The sequence below is a fragment of the Mytilus californianus genome, unplaced genomic scaffold (genome assembly GCF_021869535.1).
Source record: "Mytilus californianus isolate M0D057914Y unplaced genomic scaffold, xbMytCali1.0.p SCAF_8, whole genome shotgun sequence".
NCBI lineage: Eukaryota > Metazoa > Mollusca > Bivalvia > Mytilida > Mytilidae > Mytilus > Mytilus californianus.
Window position 1 is genome coordinate 32,036,421 of NW_026262734.1, and position 25,180 is coordinate 32,061,600.

The 25,180-nt window shown below is 32.3% G+C and overlaps 1 protein-coding gene across 1 annotated transcript; it reads right to left on the reverse strand.

Annotated features, from left to right (window-relative positions):
• Positions 1-3,070: 3,070 nt before the first annotated feature.
• LOC127711002 (uncharacterized) lies at positions 3,071-16,107 on the reverse strand. The gene is made up of 3 exons (XM_052216941.1): positions 14,985-16,107; positions 6,396-6,592; positions 3,071-5,675 (listed from the first exon to the last, which is right to left on the reverse strand). Exons 1-3 carry the CDS (start codon positions 15,202-15,204, stop codon positions 3,732-3,734), a joined length of 2,361 nt encoding a protein of 786 aa, XP_052072901.1. The 5' UTR covers positions 15,205-16,107; the 3' UTR covers positions 3,071-3,731.
• Positions 16,108-25,180: the final 9,073 nt, after the last annotated feature.

Here is a 25,180-nt window from a genome sequence, read left to right on the forward strand (position 1 = left end):
CTTCCTCAATTCGGAGTCTTTTTTCAAAAGAAATTGTCGGCAATTTTAATGTTATGTCCAGTGTGCATCTTTTACGAACCAATCAACGAAAATCAAAGGATCGGTAAAATACGCTGACGAAAAGAGAGCAAAAGATGAAACAGCAGCTAATTGTCTACAAAGCATTACACATCAGAATAGAGTAGGACGATCTCCACTAGAAACCAGAGGCGAAGTCAGTCTTTTCCGAACTGTAATAAACAATTTAACCAGTAACTTGTTGAAGACATGTACAATTGAATCAAGTTATCAGTTTCTTTTGGTAGTGGCAAGACTTCGAGGTAATCTGAGATACAGGTATAAAAAAAACTTTATTGGGTCTGTATGATCCTGTATTATAGAACGAATTTTTATCATCCATTCGTAACAATAATCATTAATTTAATTACTGCACGCTATAACTAAAATTTGTGCTTTTTCAAAATACGACACAATTTACCTGTCATTTTAAAGGAAAATCGTGTAATCATATTTGGAGAATTAATGGTCTCTGATTTAAATGATTGATCATTTGGGAAATTTATATTATACGTTGAAAATAAATTGGTCTTAAAAGTTAAAGTTTGACACGATTTTCCCATGAGAATTAAAATATTAGTTATAATTTATCAATATTGTCATCTATTTACAAATGCAAGAAAAATATCATATGACACAAGCGTAACCGTGGGTCAGGTTGGGCGTGTTTTCATTTATGCATTCTTAATTTTTTAGGCCAGTTTTCTCTGCTCATTATTTCTTTGGCCTATTATCCTCTATTTCTTTATATCTTAGCACCCATTATTCTTTATTCCTTAACTGTTTGCCATTTTTCTCTATTCTATATTTTCCAGTGAACTTCATCCAGACTCTCATAATTAATTAAAATCTTCCCTCTACTGCCTACATTTAAACAAAATCAATTTGCATTTTGCATAAAATTGTATTTTCTTATGCTTTCAATACACGATTGATTTATTGTTTGCTGATCGTCAGTGGGTATTAATTCAAGTATATTCAGAACGAGAATTATTCAATGGTTCAGTAGGTAGTTTCTGAACTGCCCCTGGTTAATGAGGATATGTTGGAAAAGGCCTGTACTTTTGCCTGCCTCTTACGGACCCATTTAAAAATTGTTGAAAGGGATTTTTTTAACGTGCAGAGCGTGGCACCCACATTACACGAAGTGTACATCAGTCCATTATGACCGGCCGTGACTGTGTATTTATACATCCCACAGAGTAAAACGGATTCCCAACTTCAGCCAGGGTTTTACTGCTCGGTGGGAGAAGTCCAGGGATGCAATATTTCTATATATATACCACAGTCAACCGTTTGAACAGCGCGTTCAATACATGCTATAATTATTCAGAGGTATAACAGGACGAATCCCGCTTGTGGTGAAGGAATTGCTAGTCCATTCTGAGCACCTGAGTTTAAAACTGGTCTCAGCCGGTGCTCATGTTGCTCAATCTTTAGGTTTTCTGTATAGTGTTTTGTTGCACTGTATTGTTTTCGTCGGTTTTCTGTTGGTCTTTGTGTCTTTCTATTTCGACAAGTGGTTTCTTATGGGCCTTTGGTATTTGTTTTTATTCGTTTTGTCATTACGAGGAATGTTTGTCAGATTGAAAGTTAAAATTATAACATGACTTTCGAAAATAAATTATACATTAAACATTGCAATGAATGTTGCACTTGAACATCTGAAGATGTAAATTCCATAGATCAATTTTTGAATTCGAGATATCAAAACGTAGACTAATCTTTTTATTTTTTAAGCCTGTTGGACTGTTGGATGGATAAAGGTCTATCAACGAAGCATGCATGACATGTATTATTCTATGAAAAATTTTGCAAATTTCATCGGAATGATTTGTTAAGGAACAACTGAATATTGGAGCAGTAACTTGACAATAACACAATATAAAGCATGACATCAAAGTATAGACTTCTTTGGTATCTGTCATTTGTGAATGCTTCATAATTTGTGAAATTTCCAACAATCATTGAAAGTAAATACTTCATCAATTTTCAAATTTCCCTTGTGCATTAGATACGTTTTGCAATATTGGCAATCCAAGAGCAACTTATATAATTTGCATGTTCTATGCACAATCAAACAACATAACATTTACTTCCTGAAAACTTGTCGAAATTAAAGCATGCTAGTATTGGATTTACTTAAATGTACTGAGCTTCATGGTGAAATTCTGAAACTAGTTTCATATTTGTTTTAATTTATTGATCTTTCCTTTGGTAGATAATTTAGAACTGTTCAGATATTTGTACTGTTGTACATTCATTCGTTCTTGTAACGCACAATAAATAGACTGAACATTACTTGATAGGCATTTGCCAATTCCGTAAAATAATTGACTTTGTAAAAAAGATCCATTTGTGCGAGTTATTTCCCTTCGGAAAGAGCAAATTTATCTGTGCGTTATGTGTTTTGGAATCTTTTAATTGAATGTAATCTTTTGTCTTGGAAGCAACTTGTATATACACCCATTTACCATCCAAGTATTCCCCACTGTGCAGGTCAGGGGTGATTCACATCTGGTAGACTTAACGCGCAGGAATTAATTATTCGATTGATTGTTTTATCTTTGCTTGCTTAACGTCCAGTGGGAAATATGCCATGCATGTTCAGGTAAATTACTGATTTTGATATCTTCATGTTCGAAACTTCGATATTGTAAACTCAAAAATCAAAAGAATGTCAGTTTTGAATTTTAAACCAACAATATTTTGTTTACATTAGATCGTATCATGCTCTTCCTATCTACGAAGACTCTGTGATTATTCTGCATTATTGGCTAGCTATAAAACCAGGTTTAAACCACCATTTTCTACATAAGGAAATGCCTGTACCAAGTTAGGAATATGACAGCTGTTTTCCATTCGTTTGATGTGTTTGAGCTTTTGATTTTGCCATTTGATGAAGGACTTTCCGTTTTGAATTTTCCTTAGCGTTTGGTATTTTTGTTATTTTCCTTTTTATGTTAATGAAATATGATTAATTTATTGAATATAATCAATAACAACAACAACAAAAACAATATGTGTTTCATTTTTTTGTCACTCAAAACGTAACAATATATAAAAATATAAATAACATTAAATAATTTAAATATTAGCATTTTGATTGCCTAAACATTTAAAGCTGACATCGTATGACGAATTGCGACAATTAAAAATTAAAAAAATCCGTCCTTGCCAAGTATAAGTTATTGTAAAAAGATATCACATATAAACTAGTATAAAATTGATAAAAAGGAAAAAAAAACAAAAGTGAAAAAACCTGATGAATGTAATATAAAATATATAATTTGTATTTTCCTTTTTAAACGATGAAAGCAAACCGTTTAATGGCACAACATTTCCCTTCACCAGCCTTGTATAAATACTGCGCACACATAAAACGAATTAATACGAAAGTTTACTAACGCCACTAAAATATCATGTATAGTATTCAAATGCATTCTGCGATGCTGATTGTGGATATTGAACGACGGTTTCGTGAGATGACACTGAAGTATATTCGCTAGTTATATTTCTAACTTTTTATATAGCAGGTGAATGTATTCATTCACTTCAGACGCATCGGACATTTAATGAATATTATCTTTTGGAAAATGATAATTTAGGTAACTGTTGTTTAATTATCATTTACGAACACTCTTTAAGAACCGTATGTATTGTTTTATCGTATTTTAATTAAAACTGTACTGTTTATAGTCGTCGTGAATCACTATTCTTGGTTGGGGTTTCCGACATGCAGTTCGACCATGGCCTAGAATGCATTTGTCTTCTGTCGCCTTTGCGCTTGCTAAGTCAGCCTTATTTGCATAAGATGACGCAAGTAATTGAAATGGGCGTACCCTTGAATTGTTTAGTTCTATAGCATTTTCTAAACGTTCTATAGCCTTCGAATATAGTCCTGCTGTGTACAACCAACTAGCTTCATATTCCATAATGGTAGAGTTTTTACCAAGTGGCATATTTTTACCAGCGATTGACAATTTTGTAGATTCGATCTGTGTCAATAATCTCTGTAGGACGGAATATCTCCCTGCGCTAAATGGAGCTTTATTAAAACCAAGTTGACGAAAAGACGGCACTCTCTTGTTTGGGACAACAACATAATTATATTCCTGACTTTCCAGTAAACGTTTCGATAAATAGTGAATATTTGTCACATCGATGATATCAGAGTATCGGTTTATGACATGCAAGTTTCGCGGTGTCGTATAACTGAGATCAGTTCGTGGTATATACCCTCCACTCCTATATTCGTGGTATTCATGGTGAATTAAAGTAAGCAATGGCACGTCGTGTTTCAAAATGGTAAATCCCGCAATCGTGTAAATGGAATTGTCTACAAATACTCCTGTTACGTTGTTTTGTTCACTAATAAAGAACAAGCACTGATTGATATCTGAAGAATCGCTCGGTATTACCGTTTTCCATGGCAGAATGATTTCTTCGCGATATGCAGGAAAATTCATGTAAGTATTTAGACCTACGGTTATCGTGAAGACCATCACAACGATTCTGATTTTATCTTTGGTAAATTTAAACAAACTTTTTATAAATTGCAAAGCCCCGTGAATTGCGTACGCTGCTAAAATTTCAACAATGATTAAAACGTTATGAACAAATCTTATTTCCTTATGCGCGATTACTGAATATATAATAAGCATAAATGATAGAGTTACTAATAGACTAGAACTTGACTTTTGATCCCCTGAGTCAATATACTTAGTTTGAGTCATCATAATTAATAAAGCGGCGAGACAGAAAATGTTAAAGCAAAGCTCAGACGTACAGCTGGCAAAAATGTCTAAAATGTACTGATATGGACTATTTGTTCCATACAATACAGCAGGGACATGTGAGGCTACATTTAACTTCAACCACTGAGCTGGCGAAATAAACATCACACCATACGTGAACCAGTCAAGTAAACCCCCTATTGTTAAACCCGTTGCAAAACCGGATCCAACGGTACCAGTTAAATATACGACTTTTTTCACTGATACATTATTTCGATATGTAAACAGAAAAGAGACGCCTATTTCAATTAGGAAAATGATAGTGTCAGGCCTCATGTAACAAATTATTGCACAAACAAAACCCGATAAACTTAATAAAATTACATTTATGTCCAATGTAAAGTGTCTGGTTGCTAGATGGTTCTTTTTCAGTTTGCTTTTCATTGTTTTCGCTTCTTTAATTATGCTACCATCTTCTGTTGAATGCTTTTGCTCTTGAAGTGCTGCACCATGCAATGAATTTTTCGGAGTCTTTGAATTACTATTAATATCGCGCATGGTACATTGTATTGAAGCGCTTCTATTTTCTGTATGATTATACCTAGAAAAACTGTTATTGTTTAAACTTTTGTCGTTTGCAAAATCTGAAATGTCCGGAGGTTTTAATACACATTGCAAAATGATGTCTAATGAAAGAAATAAGAATGGAGAAATAAAACTATTGACCAATGTATGTGTTCCAAGGACCGATATGTGTAATGAAAATGAAGTTAATATTGCAGCTAGAGACGCAGTTCCTCTACACCTAAATAAAGTCCTACAGAATCTGAACACAGCCACTGGAGTAAATGACGTTACTACAGACTGACAAATACGTCCAACCTGGAAAAAAAATACGAAGAATGCACTTAATTGATACATATACAAGTCACAATGACAATTAAAGGAAAAATAAAGGAAAATTATATGAAATAAAGAAATGACGTGGATATACGCAATTATAAGGTTATCGTACTGTGAGCAAAACACATACCATAAAGAAAGCTATAAAAGGCAAAATGTGAAACCAGTCAAAAGAGAAAACCAACGAACTGATTTTTGACCACTCTTTTATTGCAATAAAGTCCTTCAATACATTTGTCCTCTCAATTTAAGAGTAAGAATATTTCTGATTTTCAATTATTTGATAAATAATGATCAAACTGAATATTATTGATGACCTTGTATGTCCTCTGTTGTATACAATAATATACATAAATTCCCTTTCAGAACACACGAATCATCAAAAACTCATAAAAATTTCATTTGTAACAACGAACATTGCATGCATAAGATAAATTGCAGGTTAAACTGTAGATCCCTAAATGTTGCTCATGCCAGTTGAAGGAATAACCAAACTGGTTCCTGTTAAAATAAGCGGGTACATGAGATGAATAAACGTTTAGAATACATCGCTTAAGCTTGTTTGGAACTGGCTAAAACTCCAAATAATTTACTCTAAAAACTTGTCTATTTTTGCAAAACTGTATTCAATTATGCGTCTCATTCACATCTACCCGTTATACCAATACTTGAATTTGAACAATCAATAGTTATATTTACCAAGTAACAATTCAAACGTATTCCAACGAACTTGCAGACGGCAAATATTACAGCAAAGAATTGTGGGTAGAGAAAAGACCTCAAACTGTACATTCCCTGGTTCATTTCCTGTTCTTCAACCGGTGTCGTAACATTTATTGTGGGTGGACTATACTCATAGGTTCTAAATCCATTTCCGTACACCTCAGAAAAAGCAACTGCAAATAATCAAACTGTTAAATAAACATTTATTATATAGTTATTTAGTTATAGCTATACTTTTTCTTCAATGAAATTGATACTAAAGGTTGATTTTTGACAAATCTTTGTTAAATTTTTTTCACAACTCATTCATAACTGGGCCGATTTAGAGCCTAGTATATTGATATATATAGCTAAGACAATCCCTTTGACATCTATATTTCTTGTGTAATATCTTTGTCTTTAAATTGCTTACTCATTCATTCACCGTACAATCCTCTTTTTTTTATCAACACAGAACTAGTTAATCACCATTGCAAATTTATGTTCGTGAACCTAAGACGTGAAAATGATGTTATTGTTGTATCGATATGAATATATGGGCTATCATATAAGTTAACGATACGGCGACCCAACAGCAAATACAAAAAGACTTAAAAAGTCAACACAAGGTTTGCATAACAAAAAGTACGAGCATACAACTATTTCTCCCCTTGAGATTCATGTTTACATGATTTTTAAGAATCCAGTGTTGACATTTTAATAAGTTTTCGCGGTCTTTTTTGGATGGGTCTGAGACAAGACATTTAACATTGGTACCGTTAGCCTAATGTTATTACACCGTATGATATAACTTGGGGCGTGTCCTTGATTAATTGAAGAAGGGTTGACCTTACGATGTTTTTTTGTTTTTATCAACTTGTGTTTTGGGATTGTTGTCTCCTGCATGGATCTGTCAAACAGTCCTACTAACAACTTACAAAATTCGTTTAAAAACAAACGTTTTAAAAACTTCCAATGTACTAGTGCACCTACATGACTTTAATGCTGCTGTAAATAATAGTTTATTTTCTTTGTTATACTTATAACTCATAGTGAAGATTTCGCTGTAAGAGATAAAGTTCAAATTATATACAATTCCGCCAATTACAGCCATCTTGTTTGTTTTATATGGTTCTAGATTTATAAATTGTTCCGCTTTTACAACTATAACATGTATAATATAGATATTTTTCGATACCGATATTAAAAAGACGAAACATCCGAGTCAGCAATGTTCAAATAGGCAAAAGCCATAACGTCATCAATCATTTATCCTATTATTGTAACAGAAGTATCACCTTCACTGATGATAAGATAGCTGTTTAATTGACTGATAATAATATTGCTATTTAATTGATCGATATTTGGTTGCTTAAAGCAGAGCTGCAATTACTAAAGTTGTGTATTGAAAGAAAAAAAACTGTTTCAAATGTATCAATTCTTAACTTTGAGAAAATGCATCGGAAGTGATGGAATTTTAACCAACAACTAAGGTGACACAGGTATTTATGCATCCGTTAGTGGCCTACTGTTCTTCGAAATCTACGAAAAAGACACGGGATGGTAAAGTAGACGTAGCATTTCATTAACAGCTGTTGCCATTCTGTAAGGCCTGATAATGATACCTTATTTCCTTTAGCACGATTCTATAAAGGGAAAGGCAGTACCTTTTACCATTATGGTCTAGATACAACTTATGTGTTTGAGCTTTTGATTTTGCCATTTGATTAGATACTTTCCGTTTTGAATTTTCCTCGGAGTTCGTTATTTTTGTGATTTTACTTTTTAAAAGATGAATAGAAGGAGATGTGGGGTACGCGTCAATTGGACAGAAACCCAACGACACAAACAGCCGAAGGACATCTAGAGGTCACGCATTGTAATCAGAACAACATTCAAATGCTGTACAACTGGGATAAGTTTTATGGAAATGAAGGGTTGACACATCTTACATCCCCTTTTTAGGGAACTATATTCTTACTGTCAAAAGACAGAAACGTATGTTGCAGACACGGTTTGCTTAAAAAAGTCCTTTTTTGCTTAAAAGGCACATATAATATTTTATATGGAGAATAAATTGGAAAACAAGAAACCTCAATGCAATGTGATGTAAAATCAATATTGTTGTTAATGGCAAAAGAGGTAATCCTCAAGTTGTTCTTATAGATAGTTAATTCACATTCTTCGTTTCATATAAAAATAAGAAGACGTGGTATGATTGCCAATGAGACAACTCTCCACAAGAGACCAAAATGACATAGAAGTTTACCAAAATAGGTCACCGTACGGCGGCCTTCAATAATGAATAATACCCACACAGCATAGTCAGCTAAAAAAGGCCCCGAAATTATTATTTTATCATGTTTATTATAAAAAGACATATAGAAATTATCAATTATGAATGAACACCTCTTACTTGTTTTATATTTTTTTTCATTTGTCTTTTTTTGTAAGATTTTTTTTTCATATATGTTTTAAGCGTATGCAATTTTGTTGACTACGACATAAAGGGCAGATAAAGATCAAGAATACATGATAAACTGCTAAGTGTTCAGCCTTTTAATCTTTACTACAAAGCGTGCCTTCAATATAGTTTTTTTCTCATTTCGTGACAATTTAGTTGATATCAATTTTCTTTATACAATTCAATTTAAAGTCTAAATTATATTTTGAATTGTATGATCAAATAAAGGCCCAAGTGTAATGAATTCAATAAATAACATAATGCATTCATCAACTGAGAGACTGCACAAATAACCCATTGTTACCTAACAATTTAATTTTTAGGTAGAAAAATTTAAATAACACATGATTTTTGATAAATAAAAACACAATAATTGATTTTAATTTTGTTTCTTTAATAAAATTGATACATAAACAACTTGGCGTTATAAACTTCGTGCATATCTCAATTCAATTGCAGATGAAATATCCACTTGAATCGACAACAGCCAGGTTGCACCATTTTGTTGCAACACATATCATTACTTCAAGCTCAAGCAAAAAGGCAAATGATGAAAGCATACATTAATAATTCTACAGAGGCGGAGGCATGACCAGGCCCATATACAATTCGAAAAGGCTCAAATATTGCAACTTCATTACTATCCAACAACTAATTCAAGGATCTAAAAAAAATGCAATAAAGACAGTTTTTGCGATTTTTCCTCAAATTCGAAGACTTTAAAGGCCCACAGTAAACTTCTTTTATGAGACAAAATTAATATTTATCACCTGATATCTCACTTGTGGACATCGAAGTACTGGATCAGTAACTTTTTCATAAATGACATTTTTATCCATAAGGTGTTTTAACAATGATGTTGATGTGAGTCCAATATCTGTTTGGGTCTGGCTTTGGCAAAATACGAATGTATACATTTTGGTGACCCAAATTGATTTATGATACTATGACTTTTTGTTATCTCTTGGTTGATTTTTGCCTCGTGATGATTTTGTTATTCAATTGATCGAGTTTTAAAAAGAGGGGGGGGGGGGGGGGGTGAATGCTAACATGTTGTTTTAATGCTGCCAAATGTCCTACACCAGGAACCCCGTCGGTGGTTGGCTTAAGTTATATCATCATTTTATAGGAAATCTGGTGTTGGTGACAGATATTTCATAATGTCTGTTATATTTATTCACAACCATGTTTGAACCCAAACGGTTGACATATGGTATGGCCTAAGACCTTATTTTAACTTGAATAGTCTTTTTTGATTTAATATATTAAGTTCTGTTGTATCATTAAAGATACAATACATCTCCTTTTAATACTAGTAACACAAATATAAATTAACGCTTCTGTAGTAAAGCAATATATTATTTTTGTGGAAAAGATTATCGACGTGCACTAAATAATATTTAAAAATTATTAATTTCCCAAATTTTATTACATATAAAAACAACAATCAAATCATTTCACACAATTCAGTAAAAAAAATTTAACCCCAAGAAATGACTTGATTATAGAAATATTGCCATCTAGAATATTCCCTTTCCAGCATTAAAATCCTTTGCAGTACGGGATGTATAAAATACGCAGCCAAGATGTGTTGTGTAGAGAAAGAGTGTCACGCTCTCTGCAAGTTAGAAAAAAAAGCTTGCAATGACTATTTGAAGGGTCCGTACGTGACCGGCTACAGTGCTATATTTCTGCCCCCTTTTCAACAAACACTCATTACCAGTGGCAGTCCTAATTCCCCTCCCTTCAATACTAGTCGGTATTCGATTTGTACTAATTTATAATGGTTTCTCGTTCTGAATACGCATGAAATAATTACAACTTCACGTTCAGCAGACAACAATCAATCGATAATGTTAAGCGCAAAGAGCTATGTCGGAGTATGTTAAAGTTCGAGTCAATGTTTTGAAAATCGGATTATATAAATATATTGTTTAAAATTGATATATTTTTACGGCTACAGAAATATATTTCTCCGGGTCGGTTGACCGATTTATCCAAAACGTTTGTAGTCAATATATCATATAATTAAATACCCACAGGCGGAAACCCAGTTGAAATAGAACAAAAGAATCGAAGCTCTTTGTTAGAGAAGGCGATAAATGCTTACTGTAATGTTTACTATAGTAACAAAAATTTTAAAAGTTAAAAGAAACAAATAAAATGACAGTTTTCGGCTAAATTACGAAGTATTTTATTATAAAAACACCATTTGCATAAGTTTTCAATTTATCTATTACATAATTAAGCAGAACAATAAGATATCAAGTCGACGACATGGGTGTCAATTCAGTTGGATCTAAAAAATGCATAACCTCCGATTTAAAAAAAAATAATACCACGGACGAAGAACATATTAATCTATTTGTTCCTTAATTTTCGTTTCTGCCCTTCCATTATGTGACTCAAGAAATAATTCCAAAAAATGGGTAACAATTGCATCGAATAGAGAAAATCGAGTGCACCTTTTTATGTGAGGGCGTGTTTGAGTTGAATATTTTGTCTTGAAAACGTAAAAAGCAAAAGTATTTGATACATCATCTCGCTTCAGATTCTATCATTTTTATATATGAAGGCTACATGTTGACTTTATAACATCGAAAATTCACAGTACTTAAAAAATGAAATATATGGGTCAAGTGAAATACCTTTTTAATGAATCACAAAAAACAGAGTAGGTGTGTTTGAATAGCAAATTTTTACTAAAAGTACTTGACGACAGACTTTTAAGTTGGATCTTAAAAATGCATATCTTCGAAAAAACTTCATTTTTTGTGTGTGATATCTAGGGTTTATAGTCTTCAACCACTGAAAATTTTTAGTCTGCCCTTCCACGAAATATTGAATTAGAATTTTTTTTAAATGTATATGAATTTTCGAAAATTCCACCTGACAACTGATCAGACAATAGTTTTAAGTTGACTGAATTCAGACAAGTACATTAACTGATGCTCGTAAGCTAGTAGATACATTTGTCTTTTAAAATACAACTGGCATATAAGGATCGTAATGGTGCTATGTGGATAAATTTATCGGTTTTCAAGAGCTAAATTGACAGCGCGTCATCCCTACAATGGCTTCCATTTTTACGCTTGTAAAAAAGGACTGGCGTAATGCGGAGATAATTTTGACGAAGTAGAATCCTGACTGCCCATATTTCAAGACCAACAAACCATTATGATGTATACATGTGTTATTAAAGGAAAGAACTCTAGTTTTGTCAGATGTGTTTATAAATCAGCCAATCAGATAGAATTTATGTGTACTGATTTTACTTCATTCGAGATTGAACAGAGAAAGAGTTGAGATAAAAAGCGTGTTTAACCCCGCCACGTGTTCATTTGCTAGTCAATTTAGGAACGTAGTAAAATCGTCAGTAAAGATAATTTACATGTAGGAAATATTACTAATAGTTATCAGTTTAGTTCACTACCAAGCAATAAAATCGTTTGAATAATAATTTTTTGTAGGATTTAGTGTTTATTTCTGGCAAATAGCTGTATGCATCCCTCGTATCAGGCGTTTTAGTTGTCTCGCATCAGGCGTTTTAGTTGTCTCATTGGCAATCGTACCACATCTTCTTATTTTTTTTATGAATAAGGGTAAGTCATTCGTACAATCCCCACTTAAAAAAACCTTTAAATTAATACTTTGATTTCATAATTTGTGACTACGAATAATTCAAAATTTCTACAATTTAAAAAACAAAAGAAAACAACTTTTTATAGAATTGACTTCTCGAAAGACAATACTCGTTTTTTAGTCATGGTTGTTTATTTCTACAGTAAAAATTCAAAGGATTTAATCGCAAATTTTAATGTAATGGTAAAGATATGTTATACTACATTATTGTGATAACATAAAAATATAAATTGAATTAAGTATTCAGGATGTATATTCAGTCGTAAACATTTAATTAAAACATAAAATATTAAGAGTAATGCCGTGCTTGCCACCTAAGTTTTTTAAAACGGTTTTTATGGTACAAGGATTTGATTTCGATGGTAAACCCACAGTTCTTGTCTTTAACTTCGTATTTTTTTTTAGCCTTTTTAACTTTTTTTATTCGATCGTCACTTAAAGTCTTGTATTTGTAGACAAAACGCGCGTCTGGCGTACAAAATTTCAATGATGAGAGTTTATTTAAAATACTATCGGTTATAGTTACCAGTTTGTACTCCAAATATCACTTTAATAAAAGGGGTGTGGATATACGTCAAATAGACAGCAACCGAAAGAGAAAAAAACCCCAATAGACATCTCGAAGGCAACATCCAGTATTGTCTCATCGACAATCATACCACATTCCCTTATTTTATATTCACTAACAGACAGATGTTCATTCAAAATGTCAAGCTCTAAATCATTTATCCATTTGTCAATGCTTTGGCTTCAAATTTTTTTTTATAAAAATTAAAAATAAAACGTTTATGAATAATGAGGTATTCAAAGGGTACACTATCCCCATGTACAGATTACCTACGAGAGGACTAACATTTTGTAAACCAGCAAAATGAATGAGTACAAGGAAGAGCCTATAAGCAGGATATCCTACTCCAATCTGAACACTCTCAAAAGAGCTTGCAGTATCATAATTATCATGGAATATGTTAACTCTGAAATAATACTACAAATAAGAATGCAGTTTTCTAAATATACGCGAATTACATGCAATCTGTATTTAATTTATTTTGGGAATACATGCAAAAGACACAATTTGTGGATATATAAAATATTTGAAACGAAACTAAAACTCGACCCAAAATGTTTCACATGAGCATTGGAAATATGAAACTAATAATTTCAGTGAAGATACCTTAAAAAGAAATGCAAATAAGAAAAAAACCTGTAATCATTTTTTATTTGAAATTCTTAGATCAATAAATTAGAGAAACAATTAGAAATCAATGACCATTTTGTTTTTTTGTATTATCCAAACCGTTAAACAATTATTTGTGAACTAAACTGACGACATGAAACAAATTCATACTTGACTGACGAAAACCACAATACAAACTGATTCGAATGGGTATCAGATTTCATTAAGATAATATTGATCACCCGAAGACAATTAAAATTAAAAGTTTTCACTTCAGTAAAATTTTATGTAAACAATAACAATTTTTGTGTACCAATTTCATGCTTTTTAGTTTTGGAGTATTTAAAGTTTAATATACAGACAACATATGTGGACAGTTTTAATAATAATATTGACCTGTTGTGTACATAAACCTATAAACTCATTAAATGAAAAGGAGCTGTTCAATTCGAATTGTATGGTCGACCTTTGATACTTATCAATTAAAAGGAAGGAATGTAGTACGAACTTAGTCCTTTTTTATATTAAAATTTTTATACTAAAGTATGTTCTTTATGTGTCCATTGTATGCATGATTTTTGGATTCATATAAAAAGACTTGTATTTACTTTAAAATTTTGGAGTCATTTATATATCGTCAATAACAATAGCTTATGTTAGTATGCTACTATATGTAATATATGCCTAAATTACTTCAAACATAATTATAGTCAAGTCTTAAGAGTTAATGACAATAGTAGAGTCTCTATTCATTATCAGTGACCGTTGTGGATTATAAAAAAAGTATAACAAAAACACCGAACTAGTAACCTGTGATGACTTCAACCTTACCACTTGGAACCTTTGGTTCAATAGATTCCTTGTTAGCAGCAGACCTTCATCAAAGAAATTATGATAGGAAATGCAAGGTCTGGAATATTGTGCAAATGGACATAAGTCCGTCATATAACCACAAAAGTTGTTTTTTTCTGTCTAGGAGAATTCTCCCTCTTATTATTTTTTTTATTTTCTTTTTTCATCCGTGAGAATACCCTACCACTTAAAAACCTTGAATGAAATACATAAATGATTTTTCAATTGACGAACCATAGTTTAGTCAATCCATGAAAGATATTGCATGTTTGTATTTTACTTGCACAATTCGATTTGCCATTTAACTTATCTACTAGTATACCCCTTAAAGACGTTCTAGTATCTTAGTCTGATAGTTTTAAACCATTTCATAAACAACTACTTGCACGAACCCAAATGCAATGCCACTGTACGGGATGTAAAATTATGACGTGATAAATGTAATTCATACCTTCAACTGATTGGAATATTTCATCTGGATGAAGCAGCCACCAGTTTTTTGGTTGAAGAACATAATGAATCCTGATACACAGCACTATGACGAACAAATACCATGGTAACAGTTCAGGCAATATACTCTCTAACCCACACTCACATTTTCCATTTCTGTCATTGCCAGTATGATGCTTTAATTTTAATTTTTTCATTTCTTTCATTTTCCTACTTTTCATTTTTATTCTGGCTTTTTCACCTTGTTTCAATGTTTAATAAATGCTGTATGAAATAATTATCGTATCGTGTGGCTTAAAAATCATGTACATTTAAAACGATGTTAACTAATCTTTTGTTCGGTCTGAAAAACATATCGTTCGGTATTGTACGACTGTCATCGTGTCAAGTGAAAATATAAATAGTCCAGGGTATTAATTCGCTACACTGCACCATACATTAGGATATATTGCAGATATCTGACTCCTACCTATTCAAATGTCCTTAATAAGTATAAAATGCATCCCAAGTCGACGAAGCCTGATATTGCAATTTCCCCTTTCTTCACCCGTTGGTGAAAATATTGTCGTCACCAAAGCACGGCTATTGTAAGGTATATTTAATGAAGTACAATGATGTTCCAACGATTTGTAGAAAATAATCCTCTTAATAAAACAATTTTCTGTTCAGGTGATTCTTGCATCGTAAATCCATATTGCAGTCGGCTGCTATCAATTTTACGAATTGTACATCACGCCGTGTGACATGTAGAACTAGAATAACATTGATCCTGGAAATTTATTATTCAGATGTCAGGTAAAAAATATATATCCGACAATTGATGCTGGATTGATTATTTCAGCTCGTCAAATATTTATTTCACGCCCTTTACGGATTTATCAAATACTAACTTATGTTATTTCAATAACATTTTTCTCAATATAGTTTACTGTCAACTAAAGCGTTTGGATAATACTGTGGACAGTGCCGTTATAAAATTTCCAATTAATTAGACACTATTCACTGCACGTCACAAGAATTAATTGTTTAATTTCGTTGGAAGTCACTAATAATCCTGTATATTTGAATTTAAATCATTCAATTGAGTTTTCTGTGCATCGTGTATGAAACGAACATAAGCAATAAAAACCGAAATGAAATTAAATACAAAAGGAATACTGCGGTTCAGTAACGCCCGTTATTGTAATCCATAGGTTAATTTTCTTAACCTAAAGTGACACAGAGTCGACGAACTAAATGTTTCCTAGTGTTTATTACCAAACAATAAAAAAACACTCATTGTTTCTTCCATATTATTCACCTAACTGGAAAAACAAAACTTTCATAAAAAAACAAAAGAGCTCGTAATTCGTGACTCTTTCTATTTCTTGATCTGTTATAACCAAGTCAATAATTTTTAGATATTGAGTTTTTTTGTTAAATGAACCGCGAGGACTATTCAAATACCATTTAAACCTAAGTATTATAGAACACGACAACAATCAAATTGTAGATCAAGTTGACTTTCTATTTCAAAATAATGCATTATTGTTATTTTTAATATACTTATAGTGGACCAAAGTTGAAATTAACGGAAGATTTATCTACATTAATAGTTCAAAGTGTGGGAAATAATCAACGAATAAATTCTAGTAATAAATACTATATTTGACAAATTCTAAAAAATATAAAAAGTTGACATTCTGCCTATTAGGACCTTATTTTTAACATGCGGCTAAGTGCATCAATTTATGCTTATTATACCTATAAAAAGTTGGGGTCATGGTGCTCATTCGTTTTTTTTTAATATAATTTTCTTCGACATTTTTAATCGTTGACAAAATTGGACTTAAGAGAGCGGGTGGAGAGAGAAAATGGCACTTGATTTGTACAATGAACTCTCACTACAGTTTGTGAGAGAAGTGCCTTCAAACGTCTTAGATTGTTTGTATATCCATTGAAGATACACGCTTATTTTCTAGATAGTGAAACTTTGCCAATTTTTGCAGGATAGAAGTAATCACTTTATGAAGCAAGAGCTTTCAAACTATTTTGAACGGTTGAAAATGCATTTAGGAGCTAATTTCGTATATTGAATTTGCAGAATTTGTACATAGCGAAACGTGTTTCTTTTCTATCTTTTGATTATATTCTTCGCTAAAACTATCATAGTGCCTATATGTCCTTTAAAATAACAACCTTCTACGGATAAAATGAAGAAAACTATTGCCAATGACGTAAAGAATCAATCCATAGGTAGTGCAACACAGTAGAAGTGGAATGCGCACTTAGCAGAATGTGCCAGAAGTTTTCAACCGTTTCCACCTCTACAAATTGTGATCATCATTTTGCAATTTGGGATAAAGATTTCGCTAGTATCATTACATCTAGACGGTCGTTTTTTTTAAGTAATTATCACCTAGCATTATATTTTTGTTATTTATGATATTTATCAGTTCAAGTTGTTTATAGATATATTAGGAGACAAGGTGGTCAGGTATTCTTTCACAATGTCAGAATATATCATTTATAAATAAAAATGTTCAACTCAAAGTCTTAAAGGTATTGAAAAGCGGATGGGCGATATGATAGCCAAATACTGCTATTTTAAAACATTTTGGACGATTAAAAAAGGTGAAACTCTGACAATCCTATTATTTTTTTATCGAGCTTATTATTGGCATCTCAATGCTATGGGTATCTCATGCGAAGCATTGCACACATTTCATCCCATCCGCGCACAAAAAATGCCGTCCCGTATTAAGCTTATGTCTTCGATTTTTAAACTTTAAGATGTTTAATTTTTTATCATGGTTCATTTGTTTCGTGTGTTGTCTTTTGTGTATCTATTTGTAACATCGGAAATTCTGTTTCCTCTTTTGTAACGTCGGAAATCTTGAATCTTCCATTTCTGTTAATTACATCTGATATTTGCATAATAATCTTATTCGATTATTATGATTACGAACTACAAAACAAAGTAATAACGCACATGCAAATATACATATAGCTTGTTGTTCGGTGTGAGCCAAGGCTCCGTGTTGAAGGCCGTACTTTGACCTATAATTGTTAACTTTTTATACATTTTGACTTGGATGGAGAGTTGTCTCATTGGCACTCATACCACATCTTCTTATTTATATATAAAAAACGAAGAGGCGGAAGATATCAAGGGGACATTCAAAAATAAAAAGTCGAAGAAAAACGGACAACGCAATGGCAATAAACGAAAAGACGCAGAAGTCCACTTAACTTGTGCAATGGGAACTCGGAAGTTGCACCTGTTTTTCCCCAATAGTCTCATTTGGCATGCGTGTTGTTGATTAAGTAATGTTTTCCTTTTTTGAAAGGGAACACTTTTTCTTACGTTAGTACACAAAATTCTCATTACTTTTAGTTACAACAGATTTTTACGGTAATATTACTCGCAAACGTGAAAATCGGCTCTCACAATATTAAATATAATAATATTTACACGATTCATTTATAATGTTTATGATACATACAAACTTTTCCATTCTCAATTTTATTGTATGAGATTCTATATATAAAACTTAAGTTAAAGTAGAAGAGTAGAGTAGATTCACACATCATATAAAATGTTAAAAGTGGTGTGTTAGGTTGAGAAAAAAGAAGTAAGAAGATGCAAAGGATCAATCAGAAACCATAATGAAAAAAAAATGAAAATAAAAAAACAACAACAGTCCATAAATACTACACAAACTACTAAATACCAAGGGCAACCGTAGTCCATCAATTGAAGAAAAAAGTCTGAGCAACGCGAACCCCACCAAAAAATGGGGGTGATCTGAGGTGCTCCGGAAGGGTAAGCAGATCCTGCTCCACATGTGGCACCCGTTGTGTAGATCATATTAGTACAAACGGGGGGTTAAGTCTAATTCGGTAGGTCATTTGGGGAAAAGGGGACGGGACTGTACTTACGACAATTGGAACATATCCGTTGTCATTTGTGAAACGGATATTCCATAACAGTCAACCAACTCGTGATGGCGTCCGTAAAATTAACGAAGGGACGATTTCAACTTCACCACTTGGAAATCTTGGTTTCATAGCTTCCTTGTGAGCAGCAACGAAATCATGATAGTAAATACAAACCCTAGAATATCGTATCAACTGGGAGATTTATACTCCGTTTGCAGGCGCTGCTGGAATGTTGCTACATAGAAATGGAAAGTTCACACTTGGGAAGCAAAAATAAACTCTTTTGTCGTAAAGTTTTGTTTTCAACCGACCATCATTGTCAATTTCTAAATGTAGGTCAAGATATTAGGCAGACTTAACTGTATCTGTTGTATCCTTTATCTCAAGTTCGATGGGATAGATGCGTTCAACATAGTCACCAAATTTTGAATTATTTAGTGAGAGAACATCATCTATATAACGGAAAGTGAAGTTAAAGGATACTGCTAACTTCTTTTCTTTCTAAATCAGACCGTTAGTTTTCTCGTTTGAATTGTTCTAAATTTGTCATTTCGTGGCCTTTAATAGCTGACTATGCGGTATGGGTTTTACTCATTGTTGAAGGCCATACGGTGACCTATAGTTGTTAATTTCTGGGCCATTTGGTCTCTTGTGGAGAGTTGTCTTATTGGCAGTCATACCACATCTTCTTATTTTTATAATTATTCTAAAAGGTTACCAAATCAACATTGTAATTAGATCTTTGAATATGGTTTTTATTGGTATAAATATTGATTTTGTTATCAGTAAATTAAAACCATACTTAATACTATTGTTATACACATATGCACTTTCACGGTACTACAAATGGTCGATATCTATATTTTGTAATTGCACAAGGTCTTGTTTTTTCTCTGACTGTTAATGACGTCTTTCCAATAAACCCATTGGATGTCGAATGTGTACTGATTGCTATGTTAGTCTTAGATACATGATTTTTTTATAAGTTGTTATTGGCTTTGAACTAGTTGTCAGTAACAGCGAGTACTCTCAGATCTGTTCTTTGTGTCTTTTTTGTTGTTAGGGATGTATAAATACCCTGCCACGTCCGGTCTGTGTTTTTTGTAGATTTTTTTCTGCTTTGTATCGATCTGATTAGTTAAGCTCTTTTCAACTGATTTTTATAGTTTGTTCTTATGTTGTGCTGTAAGCTCAATGTCCCAGGTTCAGCGCTCTCAAACATGTTTAACCCAGCCACATTCTTTATGTGCCTGACCCAAGCCAGGAGTCTGTAGTTCAGTGGTTGTCGTTGGTACATGTCTGTCATATTTGGTTTTCGTAAATTACTTTGTTATAAATTAGGCCTTTAGTTTTCTCAATTGAATTGTTTCATATTTTTCATGTCGGGGCCTGTACAAGCCGACTATACAGTATGCGTTTTTCTGATTGTTGATGGCCGTATGGTTGCCTTTAATTGCTCACATCCACTTCATTTGAACTTTGGTGGATAGTTGTCTCATTAATGGCAATCATACCACATCTCTTTATTTTTATATGGAGGGACGAAAGGTGCTCCCGCAGTATCATCAGTTACTGTTGGACTATTGACACCCGCAGATATTTCTTTTAGCTCTCACCGATGAAAGCCACTGTTTCACGGCCATGGTTTTTGATCTGTTCAGCTCACCTGCCTCAGTCTTTTTATGTTTTCTTGACAAGTATTGGACTTTGTTTGGCTAAAAATATTCTCGCAAATAAAGATTAGCATTTTTAAAATCATCTAACAACTATTTAATGCATGAATGAGGAATACATAATATATGACAAACCAATGCACATAATCTCGTTTGAATCATTTCAACAATGTTCAACACGAAAAACTTAGTAACTAAATGTATAGGTCACCGTACGACTTTCCACAAGGAGCAAAACCCATACCGCATTGCTTGCTATTAAAGGCACCGAAATGACAAATGTTAAATATTTTAAACGAGAAAAACGAACGACCTGATTTACATACAAAAGAATAAACGAAAATCAAATAAGATATACAGCCACAAACGACAACCAATGAACTACAGACTCCTAACTTGGGACAGGCACATACAGAATGGATGGATAGTTGTCTCATTGGCACTCATACCACATCTTTTTATTTATACATACAGAATGTGGTAATGTTAAATATGTTAACGGGCACCTTATCCTTACCTGGTATAGTGGTGAAACATAACAACATTAGAACAAACTATAAAAATCAGATGAAAAAGGCTTGCCTCATCAGAGCGACACAAAGCATACAAAAATACAACTTACAAAAAGACCAAAGACCAATCGTATACGTAGTTACTGAAATTAGTTCAAAGCCAATAACGCAGTTCTTTATTTCCTGTCTCCAAATGAAAATCATTTGCATATATATACAAGTCCATAAAAAAAAATCAATCCTTGATTTATCTCCACACATGTAGTGTTAAAATCTATGTAAATATGAATCCTTCGATACTATACAATTACATTAGTTACTATGTGTTCTATCTGGTTTGCAGTATCTTTCAGGTATAAAAAGAATCCTAAGTTGCTGTATTTTTTGCTTCAATATCACATTTCCCTATATATAACGTAAATAGTTGATGCATTTTCTAATTTGTTTAGCATTCCTCGTAAAAATAAATTGAATTAATCCAGAAATTTAAATCACCCCCAAAATAGTAATAAAAATATCATAAAAAGGTACTAGCCTGAATACAGATAATTTATCAAGACAGTGCCCTCTCCTGCTGTAGTCTGTGCTCATTTCTTCATTGCTCATTTATATTTTTGCCATATTAGGGACCGGTCATTATATATTTCCAAAGGAGGGGGCGGCAAAATGTTTTCAATGACCAGAACAAATTTAATGACCCCCTTTCCACTTCTGCGGAACATGTGTGACCCCCTCCTGAAAGTGGTAGAAAAATGTTGATTCCCTTCCTTTCCTCATATGTCTTTATGTGTCATAAGGGGCCAAGCAATATTTATAAGGGGTGGAAACGGTGCAAAATGTTATGGGGCAAATACTTTTCCCAAGCCTTTTAGTTGTAGGATATCAAGTTTGTAAACTTTCTTATTTGACGGACAAGAAATCTTTTCAATGAATATTAAAAAAGAATATATTATTAAAGAAAATTAAATAAACTATCAGTCCCAATGTTATCTGTTGCAGCAATAATAAGAAAAAATAAATCAAATATAGGAGAAATGTAAGGAAAAAAAATTGAAATTATATGGGCACCTATTACTATAATTTGGTCTTTCAAGGTGTAAAAAGTAAGTGAAATATATAAGATGAGTTAAATAATACAGATCTGGTTCAAAGAAATTACCTCAGATGTGAAATTTCCATTTTTATACTTGGTTCTCTCATACTGATAATGATTCAAGCCAATTATAATTTATCTCCTTATTTTCACATTATATTAGAATAATGTAAGGACAGAACTAAAATTATATGGGCAAGTATTACCATAACTAGGTCTTTTAAGCTGGGAATAGTAAATGAAATATTTGAGGAAAGTAAAGCAATAAAAAAAATTTCAAAGAAGTTACCTCAGAGGAGGAATTACAATTTGGTTCTCCTATACCGATAATAATTATAACCTAAAACTGGAGTAATATAAGTGCATAACTGAAATTATATCAGTAACTATTATTAAAATTTTGATTTTTATTATGCAAAAGGTATATGAATTATATAAGGTGAGTAAAATGACAAAGGTCTTGTTCAAAGAGGCTACCTCAGAGGAGAAATCTAGTTTTTTAGTTGGTTCTCGCTCTCTAATTTTTTCTCTTTATTTTTATTTTTCTTATTATCATTTGTCTTAAAAAAAAATTAATGACCCCCCTTTTACAAAAATTTTTCTGACCCCCTTTGTCAGGTACCAATTTTTTTCTGACCCCCCCCCCCCCCCTACTTTTTTTGCCGTCCCCTGGAGATAAATAATGGCCGGTTCCTTAGAACAGATGTACTAAAATATATTTGAAGGTTGTTGCTATAATTTACTTTAAGGATGTTCACCAGTCTTTTTTATGTTTTTTGTCAGATATTCGGAATCCTCTGATTTTATTCATGTATTGCCATCACAAATTTTGCCCACTAACCCCTACTATAATTTTTACAATTTTATAACATATAGTTAAGAAAGCCAATTTTAAAAATCTGATCAATCCTTGTTAATTTTTCATAGTTTTTGAAAGTAAACAAAGGTGTCAATGTTAAATGTATGGAAAATCTAGAGAAAATCATTTACCATCAAATTTTCAATGGGTTATATCTCAAATACAAGAACACAGACCTTTCATATTTTTTTCTGCTTTTTTAGTTCCGTTATTTATATACAATCAATTTACAAAAGTGTTGAAGAAGCTTGTTCTTTTTAAACAGAACAGCAAACATCCTTATTATAAATAAGTCGAATAAGCAGGAACATATTTTCAAACCTACATCAGGCTCGTAATAGCTTGGATACCTACAATACAACGTTCATGTATAGATAATTGAAGAACGCATAGACTTTAACAAAAAAAGCAACAATGTACAACATGTTCTACAGGAATTAGTATTTTTTCCCCTGCATTCATTATTTTCCCTAGAATTACTATTTTGTTCCTCGATATACTTTTTTAATCGTTCCCAGTTAATACATGTAGGGGTTTCTTTGTCGGATATATATTGAAATACTGCATGCTGTATATCAACAGACCAAAATCAATTTCAAGACAGCCCCTAGCATCGTCAATTACGTTGCTTTTTCGACAAAAGATGAAACATAATAATAGCCATTATTTGACTTTTGAAATTACAAAAGGTAATAAAATTACTCAATATAAAAATAAGAAGATGTGATATGATTGTCAATGAGACAACTCTCAACAAGATACCAAATGACATAGAAATTAACAACTATAGGTCAGCGTACGGCCTTCAACAATGAGCAAAGCCCATACCACATTGTCAGCTATAAAAGGCCCCGAAATGACAAAGCCTTTCAAAATTATACTAATTTTATTGATAAATAAACAGGTTTATATAATCTTGACACTTTATTGAAGAACGGTCACTTTTGAGGTCACTATGATATTGACTTATTTAACCTAACATGACCATTTTACCCATAGTTTTTGGACGAAATAGATATTAGCAACAGCCTTATCCAAAAAGATATTTTACACACACTAAAATTTGTGTCAAATGCATCTTGTAGAAAATTATGTTTTGGGTAAAGCTGTTGCTCATACCTAATTATTCATGTCTAGTTCTCTAAATGATACTAGTTTTTCAATTTATCCAGTTTTGCACTAATTTTTGAAGGCCTAATCCATATATGCAAGATAAAATTCAAAATACAAATACTAAGGTCTGACAGATTAATAACTTATATAAAAATAAGGAGATGTGGTATTATCGTAAATACAACTATCCACCAAAGTTCAAATGAAGTGGTTGTAAGCAATTGTAGGCAAATATAATATGAAACAATTTAATTGAGAAAACGTATGGACTAATTTATAACAAAACAATTTAAAAACAAATATGACGGACTAAACTACAGGCTCCTGACTTTGGACAGACACTAATTTTTTGGTGGATGTTATTTTGTAGATTTATGATACTTCTTGATTTTCAAATTCAAAAAAAAAAGAAAGTAAAGTGACCTTAAATTAGGCCGTTAGTTTTCTCCATTGAATAGTTTCATATTTTTCATGTCGGGGCCTTTTATAGCCGACTATACGGTATGGGTTTTTCTCGTTGTTGAAGGTCGCACGGTTGCCTATAACTGCTTACATCCACTTCATTTGAACTTTGGTGGATAGTTGTCTCATCATACAACATCTCCTTATTTTTATATTATCATACTTTCTCCTTAAAAGTTTTATTCATTTACAGTAAACAGTCCAACTGACTGTTTTGAATACCTTTTTTTTTGATAAACGACACCTATGCTATTACTTTTCGATACATTGTTTGAATGGACTTGCAATCAACTCAGTCAACATACTCTTTTAATATATTCTCCTTCAGATGGACTATATTACTAAATACAGCACATACCAATACCATAATAATATAAAATCTGAAGGATCAATTATTTGTAAATATTTATTGAAATCCCCCCAAAGTGTTACAATATGGAATAAGGAGATGTGGTATGATTTCCGATGAGACAACTATCCAACGAAGACAAATTTAAATGACGTAGATATAAACAAGACTATAAAAAGTTTTAAAATTAACTGACCAGAAAAAATTATAAAAGG

Excerpts from the sequence above, each read along its gene's own strand:
- LOC127711002 (XM_052216941.1), bottom strand. The coding sequence starts at position 15,204 with ATGAAAAGTAGGAAAATGAAAGAAATGAAAAAATTAAAATTAAAGCAT. Across the intron at positions 6,593-14,984 it reads AATATTCCAATCAGTTGAAG|TTGCTTTTTCTGAGGTGTAC; the intron begins GTATGAATTACA and ends GATTATTTGCAG. Across the intron at positions 5,676-6,395 it reads TACGTTTGAATTGTTACTTG|GTTGGACGTATTTGTCAGTC; the intron begins GTAAATATAACT and ends TTTTTTTTCCAG.